The following is an 11,876-nucleotide window of genomic DNA, read 5'->3' on the forward strand; positions in this document are numbered from 1 at the left end:
ACAGGATAATCTAATGTGTTTGGCAAATTTGCAATATACTCTTAGCAGCCAATACCTTTGTCGTTGGGAGACCCAAGCAATGTAGGTGCAAAAGCAGATGTAGGGGAATCAAACAGCCAAATTAAAAACCTGTGTTCTCCCAGTCTGAGATTTTTGAGAGCATTTCACCAAGCCTCTCCCAGATTCCAGGCACCACCTATGACTCCCGGGTTTCTGACTCTCCATCGAAGAGAGAGGAAACCACCACCCTACAGAGGCTCTGCTGTCATCAAAAATCATTCTGCAAGACCCTGTTCAATTCTCCGTGGTGAAATCTAATCCAAAATGAGAGAAGAGAGAAAAGGGAGCAACAAAACAGTGCACACTGTGCAGCCGGAGGTAACTCACCTGCAGGTTCCTTACAGCTTTGAATCAATCAGCTCAAACCCAAAATGCAATGCCTTTCAAGAGGAGTGGGGTGGAACATGGACCCTCATGATACAGTGTCATGATAAACATTTTAACACTTCAAACATACAAGTAAAACTGTGGCACAACTCTGTATACAGTTTCTGAACAACTAGAAATTCTGCTGCCAACCACAAGAAAATTTCAATTTCCATGAATTCTGTGAGTCGGTGAACCCTCCAGCTTTAAGACACAATGGAATTTTTAAACAATTGAGCGTAGGGAGAAGAAAAGAAATAATAAAACCACCTCTTGCTGCCAGCTATTCCATAACCATTTGCTACAGAGGTTTTCAGTCTGTGGCCAGAACCCCCAAGTAGATGGACAAGTAACACAGCAGCTCTCCTATCCTCAAAATTTGCTTCGGCAGTTTCTTTGTCCTAAGGAGAGGATTAGCAGTTTTTAAAATAACTTTTGGGACTTGCATGGTCTGGGAAATACCAACAAAACACCAGACTATCCTTTCAAGTGAATAAGAAAAGCATCTGCTCTGCATTCTAAGTGAAGCAACATTTTTGACTACATAACCAACAAGATCAAGCAGCCATAACTCCAATCAAAGACCCAACTTTGAACCTTGAACAAGTCCACACAGTACAATGAGGCAGGATTTTTTAAACCATTATTTTATTTTACTATTTTGAGGAAATCTTACTCTCCCCTAGCTGTGAACACTTACACTTCCACCAGTAAATTAGGAATGGCAAAACAAGGCGTGTATTTGCCTAAGATGAAAAAAATTTTAGGAAATGCATTTCTCAACCATGCAGTAATTAGAGGGAGACTTCTCCTCCCAATGTTGATATTTGGCTCTGCATTTCTGCAGCCAAGAAACAGGCTGTAAGAATTTCAATAGCAATTAGTTAAACAGATCCAGGAGAGCTCAGCGGGCAGCACTGTTTGTTCCTCCATGGGAAACTTCACTCTGCATGAATGGCTCCCACAGCCAGTGAGAGCGACTCACAGAGGTGGAACACCTGGCTCCAACAGGAAATTAGAATAGCTGAGGTTTTCCTCCAGGCAAAATTCATCTACCCCCAGTCAGGGGCTTTGCAGATATTCAACAAAAAAGGAAAAAATGGGGAAAAAATTTAAATAGAGAACACATATATGTTACTTCAATACAAACCCCTAAGAGTCCCCAGAGGCAGCTGTACACTACTGCAGCCTGGGGGTTAGGCCCTAATCACTGTCAGTTTTTGTAGGTTCAGCCACAGCTCCAGTACAACCATGTCAACCAACAGCACAGTTTTACCTATGGGGGAACAATCCCCTTCTCCAGCCAATTTAAGAGGGAATACAATGCCCAGCTTGCACTGGGTGATGTGTTCAGCTCTCCCATGTAGTGCACACATCCCTGCTCTCCTGGCAGCTCACCAGCAGCAACACGGAGCTGCAGTGGGCTGACCCAAGGACCAGGCCACTGCCAAATCCCTGGGGCTCCAAACACATCTCCAAAGGCGTGGCCAAGGTGGGCTTGGTGTGAGGAAGCTCTATCCCCCACTGGTTCCTCCATGAGGAACCTTTCATATTTCTCCCCCAAAGGGTGTGAGAACTGAGTGCACTCTCATCCCCTGTCTTTCCCAGAAACACTGCAGCCAGCACCAGGCATGATGCTCAATTGTAACAGCATAATCTAGGACAGAAACTAAGCCCATGGGAAGCTGAGATCTGGAGGTATTTTCATTCACTGGTCTGCAGAGAGATCACTCCTTCCTTTACTGTATTTATTCAGCTCTCTGTTAGTGTTACCCTGGAGAACTTTTCCCTTACTTCTGCAGTGCCCCACAGGTTAGTCTCCCAGAGCATTTTGTACAGGTTTCCTCTTTGACAAATTTCAAATTACTTGCTGATTTTGACTTTAAAACCCTATTTCTTCAAAATCTCTTCCTATGCCCCTATCACATTTTTTTGCACTGTAACTCACTTTTTCCTTTTTTCCTATCTCTGTCTTCTATTCTACTACTTCATTTCCTTCAGTTTTCACACAAACATTTTTATTCAGCTTTTTAAAGTGGCGGGTGAAATTCAAATCACAAGCCCCATCAAACACACAGGGCCAGTGGTAGAAAACACAATATCTCTGTAGATCTCATTCTGAAAGTGATAACCAAACTACACTTAGCAGGTGATTCATTTCAAACATGGTAAACCCATGTTTGGAGGCTTCTTCAGTCTTCCTTTCACAGTTCCTTGTCCCAGTGTTTGGTACATTAACTTTCACCCTGTTCCAGCCTCAAGACCCAAAATGATTATGTAGTAAGAATCTTATGAATGTAAATATTTGCTCAGGGTTAAGTTACCAAGAGAGAATTTCTGCTCAGAGCCTGCAAGCCCAAAAAGAAAGAATAAAAAGAGGCCAAGAGTTTAAGAAAACTAGAGTCCAGTGTTAAATTCCTTCATTATATTCAGACACCTGCCTGTTTTTAAGAAGTATAAAATACTGCCTGCTTTTCAGAAGTATGAAACAGACAGGAGAAACCTCTGACATCCAAGTGATATTTAGATGTCACCATGTCTTTCAAAAAATACTGGGACTACTGGGTTCTTTGGACTTTTAGAAATTAGATTCCTTAATCTCAAGACTGGTATCCTCAAAAAGGCCCATGCAGAGTGCCACGATGCCATGTACGGATGTGCACACTGCTTGCACACACTGTATCCAAACGCTCCATCCCAAGGACAGCGGCTGTGCTTCCCATAACAGGCTGACATCTAACCAGAGTCAACTTTGGACTCTGTGTTAGTGTTTTGGCCATTCACACTAATTAACCAGCTCAGTGAGCACCAGAAATTAACCATAAAAGTACTACACTTTTAGCAGTGGTTTTGTATACTTCAGCAGAGATTATTGAAAACACTTGAAGAGAGAAGAAAGGCAAATACCATGTGTAATTGATTCATTTCATAGCACAGCATAAAAAGGCTCTCTCCTTGAATATTCCTTAAACAAAAGAATTTCTATGAAGCAGCATCAAGTTAGATGAACAAAGAAGAAAAAAAGAACCAGAACAATCCTTCAGGAGGGGACATTTCAGGATTTTTAAATGCAATTACAGTGAAGTAATTGCTCACAGCCATGCTGAAATGCATGAGGACCATTTCACCTCTCACAGCAATGGTCAGTGGTCTGCTCTGTCCCTGTTAGTACCTTCAAAGTTCTGTCATCCCAAAAGATGCATTTTTCCTATGACTAACAACAGATTTGAAGACCATTAATTCTACATGACTCTATTCAGGGCTCAATGACTGCTTTTGATCCAACCTCAAAGAGTGCCCTCTGAACAGCTATCAATACTTCCAGCACATTTAAATATACTCTAGAGGCCTACAAAATTTTAAAATTTTATTTTAAAATTATTACTCTTGCCTTTAATGACTCTGAGCTCTCTAGTAAGTCACCAGCATTTAAGACACCAAAGCTGGTAACACTTGATGTATTTCTTCAAGACACAAAACATCCTTCTCAGGCCATTGGTGCCCAACACAAGTACAGAGAGGGACTGACAATGCCTCTTGGGGGTGCCATGTGACAGTAAAGCCAGATTTACCAGCCCCACCACTAAAACACATTACATCATTCAGTCAGTACCAAGCTTCTTAATAAAGGAGAAAAAAATCCATTTTAGCACTCCTGCAGTTTTTTTATGCTGACAGTTAACTGTGAAAGAGCTGTTGGTTTTTAGAGTTCATAACCACAAAATAAATTATACTAAGAGGGAGAGAAGAAAGACTGAGGGACAAAAGTATTGTGCCCATATCTGAAAGGTTATTCAAATGGCCTGGCTTCAAGGTAGGAATTTCATCCCTTTGTTAATGGAGGGACTATAGATGAGGAGTTGATGAGCTCACTTTGCTGAGTCCCTCAAGGATCCTGCAGGCAGTCCTGCATGACATGACTGAGATTCTGCTATGTCAACAACCTCCACCTCTCAGCCTTCCACCTCAGTGTTCACCTGGTCTTCTCACAGCAGTTAAATCATTGGCTTTCTGTAACACAAGGGTCTTAACCCCAGGCAAAGAGCAAGAAAAGTGCAACCCAGAAAACAAGAAAGCAGGTAATACCAATAAACTCTTTCACAGAAAGAGAAAAATAGCAACAAAAGTCAGTAAAACCAGAAGGAAAGGGAGAGAGCAGCATCTTCTGAGGTAGTGGTCAGGGACCACAGGGGCAATGTGCTTTCAATAATGCCGCTTAAACCCACCAAGTTAACCCCGAGAAGCCAGACCACAACTGCAGGCCGCGGTATTTCTCACAGAATGACGTGGTGAGCACTGCCAGAAAAGGCAATGGCCACACCAGCAAGAGAGCAGAGGTGAGCACGAGGCTGTCACTGCAGCTGGCATCGCCGGCGGGGACACCACCAGCAGTGTGCACAGGCTGACACAGCACCAGCCTGGCCCCCAGGCAAAGCACTCGGTGTTGAGCATCACGAACTCCGAGCAACAGGCAGCACAGAGAGAATGAACAGTCACAAACTGAAATAAAACCCAAAGACCCAGAAAATTTTAAGATACTGCAAAGCGTAAAATGGAAATCTAGTTATAATAACTGTTGCTTTTAGGAGCTGGCTGGAATGGGAGCGGGGTGAGTAGAGGGAGGGGAAAAATAGTTCCCCTGCAAGCACTTTCCAGTGTACCTCACTATTGTTCCGCCAACAAAGGCGTCTCAAATTTCACCACACATAACCTCCAAACCAGCCGGCGTTCCACGCTGTGACTTGACTGCCTCCCAAATGCTCCAGAGGATGCAACACTGAGCTGCAGACATCCATTTTCAATTTCATATGGATTTTCGCCATGGAGGTCTAGGGTCTGTGCTCGGGGGTGCCAGGCTCAGTCCTCAACAGCATGTTCAAAACGGGTTGGCAGAGGACAAAAAAAAAAAAAAAAAAAAAAAAAAAAAAAAAAAAAAAAAAAAAAAAGAGTCTTGAGAGTTGATGACAGGCATGCAGCACGGCTCCAGAGCTGTCACATCATGGAAAGGAGTTCAATGATACTCCCTCCTATTTTCTCTCTCTCGTCTCTCTGACTCATGTCCAAGTCCATCTTAGCTCAGGCTATGTCATGTACTCAGTTCCCACATCTGAGAAATATATGAAGTCACGTTATTTTTTACTTAAAAGGGACTTTTGGGTAGGTCAGAGAATTCAGAACAAGAGACACATTTTCAAAAGGGTATCAATATTCATCATTATGTAAGAATCACAAGTCATTGTCAGTCTCTCGAGTGAAACATCAAATTTCACACTAAAGTTTGATAATGCCAATACAAATGGATACCACAGTACTTATTATTGCTTTTAATCTGCCACTGTTCACTCAAGTCAAGTTAACATCTACACAATCAATGGCTCAGATGTCTAACACAACATCTGTATCCAGGGAGCTAGAAATATTCATTACTTAGGTTTTACCTGTCACCTCTTTTAGTTTTAAATTGAGTTTTCGGTAAATGAAAAAATTAAATTTCAAAATTAAAAATGTAAATTTTAACACAACAGCTTGAAAAAGAAAATTAATTTTACTCAAAAGCATTTCACAAGTTCATAGCTTTAGTAGAAACCCGTGCACAGTCAGAGGAATTAAAGCATTCATCACATGTACACTGCATGTACACTCCCTGCCCTTTCCATTCTCACACAGACCATTGGATCACACTCACTGACCAAAGCAGGAACCATTATTGATCTCCAATAATCTTATCAAGATCCCTTAAAAAAAAAAAAAAAAAAAAAAGACTAGACAATGTGGGAAAAAACCCATGCATCCATAATTATTGAGCCTGGTCAGCAGGAACAGACATGCTTCAGTCAGGAACATTCAGGGTTCTTTGAGCTTTTAGACACATGGGAAGACAAAGCTGTTCCCAAAACCTCCTGCAGAAGTTAGCTGTACATTTTTCATTGAAACCATTAGGAAAGGATTGGATTTTAGGTCATATTTCAGAGGGCTGCACTGCCCACATCACTCCATCTCACATAGCTTGTTTGAGAACAAAGCTTTCTCAAAACCAAATATACTGAATCTGATCAGGGAACTCAGGAGTATAAAACCGTTGGAATGCTTTAGAAAACTCAGCCACAAAAACTGCCTCGAAAACACTGCAGTGCAAACAATGCACAAGTGAAAAATCATCACCTGGGATTCAGACTTCCCAAGTCTATCGCTCCTGGTGTCACAAGGTTTCAACATCCCACTTCCACCTAGATCTGCACACTCAGCAAGAGGCAGAGGTCCTCCGGAAAAACAAAGTCCCGGCTTCATTTTCAGCAAGAGTTTTAGACGTACATTTAAATGCAAGAAGCTGCACCAAACGAGACTGGACAACAGCAATTCCAGCTCCATTCAGGAACAATTCCAGACAGGACTATGTGCATCTTGCCGAAGAGCATCAACCACACTCAAGAAAATAATAAACACACACATACAGAAGGTCACGCATTGCACCAATCTACACGGAACTGATCTTACAATGATGTATTGCTTGTATTGCAATCTACAAGCAACAGATATGAGAGCCCTGGCTCCTCCACTGACAGAGCAGGAGGCTGCTGATACGGACATTTCAGCTACTGCAGGCTCCAACCCATGTGGGAGGACTAGCCTCTAAAAATTAATGTACTGAAGATTGGTACTCAAGGAGCTCAGGACATGCCAGAGGTCAGATTGCCTGGATCTCTGGATCCAGAGCAGGTAGGGAACTTCAGCAGCTCTGCAACTCACCATAACCTTTCCTAGGTTGATCCAGCTTTTACCTACCAAAGAGGTAGGGCAGAAAATTTCCACTTTTTAAAAGTAAGAATTTTTTTCTTTAAAAGGAGTTCCTTCAAACTCAATCTCATTTTTTATAATTTTTCTTTAGCATTGTTAAGGTAAGAACACATACACTATAAAGAACTAAATCAGGAACAACTCAACTTATTTCAAGGGATATTATAAACACATCTGCTAGACGGAGTATGAATTCTAAAACATCCTCCTAGTGTTGTCAAAAACAGCTTTCTATGAAAGATAAACTTTTTCTAAATAATGCAAGAATGCTTTTATCAACGTATTGGTCACCATGCATAACCCCTTTCCATTCTGCATGCTTCTCAACAAAACCAGTTCTGGTCATTAACCATTACCAATGGTCTCTCCCATTCCTTGGTGCCACTACATATCAGGCCCTGCAAGATTCTTTTACGTTGCAGAGCTATTTTCCTTTGTGTTAAAATTCCCTAAAGCTTGCAATGGAACTAAGGTAGTATACCGTATACCCCTTTAACACAGTTAAACCACTCTTAATATTTGGAATGGAAAATGTGACACAGGTACTGAGGTTTAAAAAACAGCTACGATGCATGTGGCCAGTTTTCTAAACATGAATCTCATAAGGAGTTTTAGGGCTTCCCCCTCCCCCTTCCTTCTTTTTTTTTATTTTTTTTTTTTTCTTTTCCCCCCACAAGAATGCTGGGTTTACAGAAACAGCTAAACACAGCAGACCATTATGGTTCAGCGATTTCCAATTTGCAACTGGAAATGGTTTACGTTTAGTCTACTAACAGTTCCAAAAGGTATTTAAAAAGGAGGGGAGGGGAAACCCTCAGCATTTCATAAGTGGATAAATATGGATTGGCAGGAAATAAATTTAATCTATACAGTTAGTAGCAGCCTTACTGCAATGAATGTTCAGCAGAACTGATTCTGTGTAGCTTTAGGAGCACTACACCCTCTGTTTATCAAACATGGACTCCCGGGCCATTGTGAGGCGCGCAGGGGCGCGGGCAGTGTGCGGGGTGAGCCCGGCGCCGGCGCTCGGGAGGCCGCGGGCAGCGCGGGGAGGGCGGGCCGGCCCCGCGGCGAGGGGTTGGCATCAGAACGGCCAGCCGCTCGGGGAGGCAGGGAACGGGGGGGGGGAAATCAATTAAAGAAAGAAACTTCGCTGAGCGCGCCCCCGGGTCCGTGCGGCTGCCCCCCGGGCCCCCACCTTCCCCCGGCGGAGCGGGCCGACCCCCGAGCTCCCCGCCGAGGGCGCGGGCGGAGCGGGGCCCCGGCGCCGGCAGAGCCGGCGGGACGGCGCGGGGCAGCGCCCACCCGGCCGGCGAGGGCAGGGCAGGGCAGGGCGGGGGTCCGCACACCTGGAGCGGGGCCGGCCCGGGAACCGGCCTCCCCGCCCGCGGCCCGCCGGGACCCCCGCGCCGCCCCGCTCCCGGCCCGGCGCCCCGCAGCCTCCCCCGAGAGCCCGCCGGGCCGGGCGGGGCTCCCCCGGAATCGGGGCGCGGGGGGCTGCGCGTAGCCTTACCCTCCGGCTCCATCTGCTCCCGCCGCCGAGCTCCGGCGCTCCCCGAGCCGCTGCGCGCCGAGCTGGGCCGGGCGCTTACAAAGGCGGCCGCCGGGCGAGGGGGGTGGGTTTCCTCTCCCTCCCACTGCAGCTGCATCGCGCCATGAGGCGCCGCCAGCGGGACGCGGCGCCCCTGAAGGCGGCGGAGGCGGGAAGAGCCCCTGCCCCGGCCCGGCCCAGGCGGCAGCGGGACACGCCGGAGGGGCCGGCCCGGCCCCGGGGGCCCAGGTGCCGCTCCCGGCCCGGGGGCAGCGGCTGGGAAAGGCGCACCCGGCGGGGCTGGCCCCTCCCTGGGGCCGGGGGCCGAGGGGAGGGGGAGAACACCCTTTCCTGCCCTCTGCCCGCCCGGCCCCGGCGAGCGGCGCCTGCCGCCTGCGTGGCCCCGGGCAGCGCCGCCGGGAGCGCAGGCAGCGCCGTCCCGGGCTGACCGAGGGCACCGCTCCTCACGGGCGAGGCCGTGGGCTCCGGGACGCCCCAGGGACGCCCCAGCTCCTCACCGTTCGCACGCGCAAAGACGGTGTTTATGGGTCCCTTCGCGAAGAAAGAGGACGAACCCAGGGCAAAGCTCAAAATCACGTCACGAGTAATGGAAAGGGAAACCTGAGGGCTCCAGACTCTACACCGGCTGTCGCCTTTGCAACAAAAAGCTTCCCGGTGCAGCTGCTGGCGGCGGCTGTGGGACACATGCCGAGGGCCAGGAGAGAGCCCGGGCCGTGCACGGTTCCTCTGCCTGAACTGTTCTTCCATGGACATGCCAGAGAGCAATTCAGATGTGAATGTTCTCTGAGGGACCAAACCCTGCCAGCCTCCTCCCACCTCCCAGAAACATTCCAAGAAACAAGACCTTCTTAAATACTCAGTCCCGAAGGCCCACCTGCCTCACTGCTCCGTGCCTGGACGCTGTAGGTAGGAGGGACTGCAGCTGAGTTGGAGGCTGATGCTCTCTTTTTTAGCCCTGGTAAAGGGCTACCACAGAGGTAAAACCCTGCCTCTTCAAGCGAGGCACATATTTAAAGGAGACCTTTCTGAGATTTAAGGTCCCAACTTCTCATCACAAGGAATAAATAATAGAGAAAAACAAAAGTACCTATCAAGCAATGTATCTCCAAAAGCACGTGTAAAATGGTCTTCACAAAGGCATTTCCCTTCAGGAAAAAAACAGCAAAACAATTAAATGAAAAGTAATCTGTGTTGAGCTTTAGTCTATTTTTCATTACCCAGTAGTTCGTCATTGCTCTTTACCTTCCCCCTGAAATACCCAATGCTGATGCAGGCATTAGTGTGGAAATAGACCGTTGAGTACTTCAGCAGTGTGGTGGAATGGAAACACAGTTTTGCAGTGATATTCCTAAAATTAATTTCTGTGGACTAATCCTTCCAGAATAAAAGAAGTAACTGTTCTAGACCAACTCTATGAATAGGGTCTAAATAAACCAGAGTAAGAAAGCGGATTCATCAGTGATTAACCAATCTGGATTTCTTGTCACTTTGAAAATCCAACCCGTTGCTTTCAAGATCCTACCTTAAAGCATTAACATACATACACAATTTCTATACACTACTAATGATTTCAGACATTTATTGCTGTAAAACATCGATGTGGCTCTCCTAGATTAGTCCTGTCCTTTAGGACAGTGAAGTGAGTTCTCTACAGCGTTTTCAGGAGAACAGATCCAAGCTCACCAATCATTGTTGCATGGTTATCAGGTACAGTGGAGATTCAGTAGCAGAAAGAAACTTACAAATCACTGGAAATTTCCCAGGTTCTTTGCTCTCATGAAAGCAAGATCCATGCTAAAAAGTGTGAAGCTGAGACAAGCTTTATTTTAAGCACATAAACTTGTTAGATATAGCACCAGAACGCCAAATAACCAACATCCCTTAAAATTACATATTTATTTCCTTAAATATTACATATTTATTTCCTGTCCAATTCTTTCCCCACCCTAGCCAGCATTTTGATTTGGGGTTTTTTTTTAGGATGTTTGTTTTGTTTGTTTGTTGGGGGGGGGTTGTTGTGGTGGTGGTGGTGGTTTGGTTTGGTTTTCCTAGAGAATTGGACCATTTTTCATTTTTGGCACTCAGTATCTACAGTCTGGGTATCTGCAGCATTTAATTCGTATCTCTGACCAGAATCAGTCAAGTTGCTCTGGAGTGAGTTAACAATTTCAGCAAGTTGTAGGCAATGCTGTTTACCAGCAAAATTGTAACAGAGGGCCAGTGTCGGTTTCTTTACATCTGCGAAATAAGCCATGTCTCCAACCAAGGTAAATGCTGTAGAGTCAGAGAGAAGTTTCAGCAGATAACCGACAAAGAAAAGAAAGGCTCTGGTTTGCAGCTCTGCTAGGGATGGGAAGGAATAAAAACTAAGAAGAAAGTGGTCAGATATTACCAGCAAAAGAGCAAAACAGTGCAGATTTTGGAAGACAAAAGAAATTGCTGGGACACCTCCCCAGAACACAGGATCTTCCTTCCCACCTGAATTGAGAGCATGCAATCCTTTAAAACTGAGAAGCAAAATGATCCTGGGATCATTTACAGCAGAGTTTGTGATTTTTGAGTAACAAGCATGAGATGCCACCTTTCATTAAGTTGCAGGCAGTAGATAGAGATCTAGCTCTGTAAAGCCCTGTTGTCCTAATCTAACAGTCTCAGGTACCTGAGCTGTTTCCCTTCATGTCTTACGAAGGAAGTCATAATAGGAACAAGTCTGCCTTGTCAACATTTTTGCCATTCACAGTGTTAGTCTCAAAGAAGTTGAGGACTCCCTTAAATAGATTGGAAACTGACTGGGAACCTTCTGCAATGAATTGGACCTTGCTGAACACCTGAAGGTCTTAGTTTTATTAAATCTTAGCTGTGAATTCTGCTTTGTGCCCAGTACAATGAACTTCTTTAAGCTTTGAAGCACTGGGCAATGTCCATTGAATATGGTCTTTATCTTGGGCTGGTTTTAATTGTTTAGATACCGATCCCTTGGTATCTAATGCAGTGTGCAAGGGTAAGAGTGAAGGGCCAATAAATTGAGTGTGAGTGGTTACCAAAGTTCATACAAATATTCTTTCTTTCCAAAAATAAAAAAGTTGCCTGTCACATTGCATTA

At 45.4% G+C, this 11,876-nt stretch overlaps 1 protein-coding gene across 1 annotated transcript in view; it reads right to left on the reverse strand.

The window, feature by feature from the left end:
• The window catches only part of FGD3 (FYVE, RhoGEF and PH domain containing 3), an 85,491-nt gene extending 76,621 nt beyond the window's left edge, over nucleotides 1-8,870 (reverse strand). Inside the window, exon 1 of the mRNA XM_066326994.1 lies at nucleotides 8,735-8,870. Coding sequence (XP_066183091.1) covers nucleotides 8,735-8,870 — 136 coding nt within the window. The remainder of the gene's footprint in view (nucleotides 1-8,734) is intronic.
• Between the last annotated feature and the right edge of the window lie 3,006 nt (nucleotides 8,871-11,876).

The sequence above is a fragment of the Sylvia atricapilla genome, chromosome 11, assembly GCF_009819655.1.
Source record: "Sylvia atricapilla isolate bSylAtr1 chromosome 11, bSylAtr1.pri, whole genome shotgun sequence".
Taxonomy (NCBI): domain Eukaryota; kingdom Metazoa; phylum Chordata; class Aves; order Passeriformes; family Sylviidae; genus Sylvia; species Sylvia atricapilla.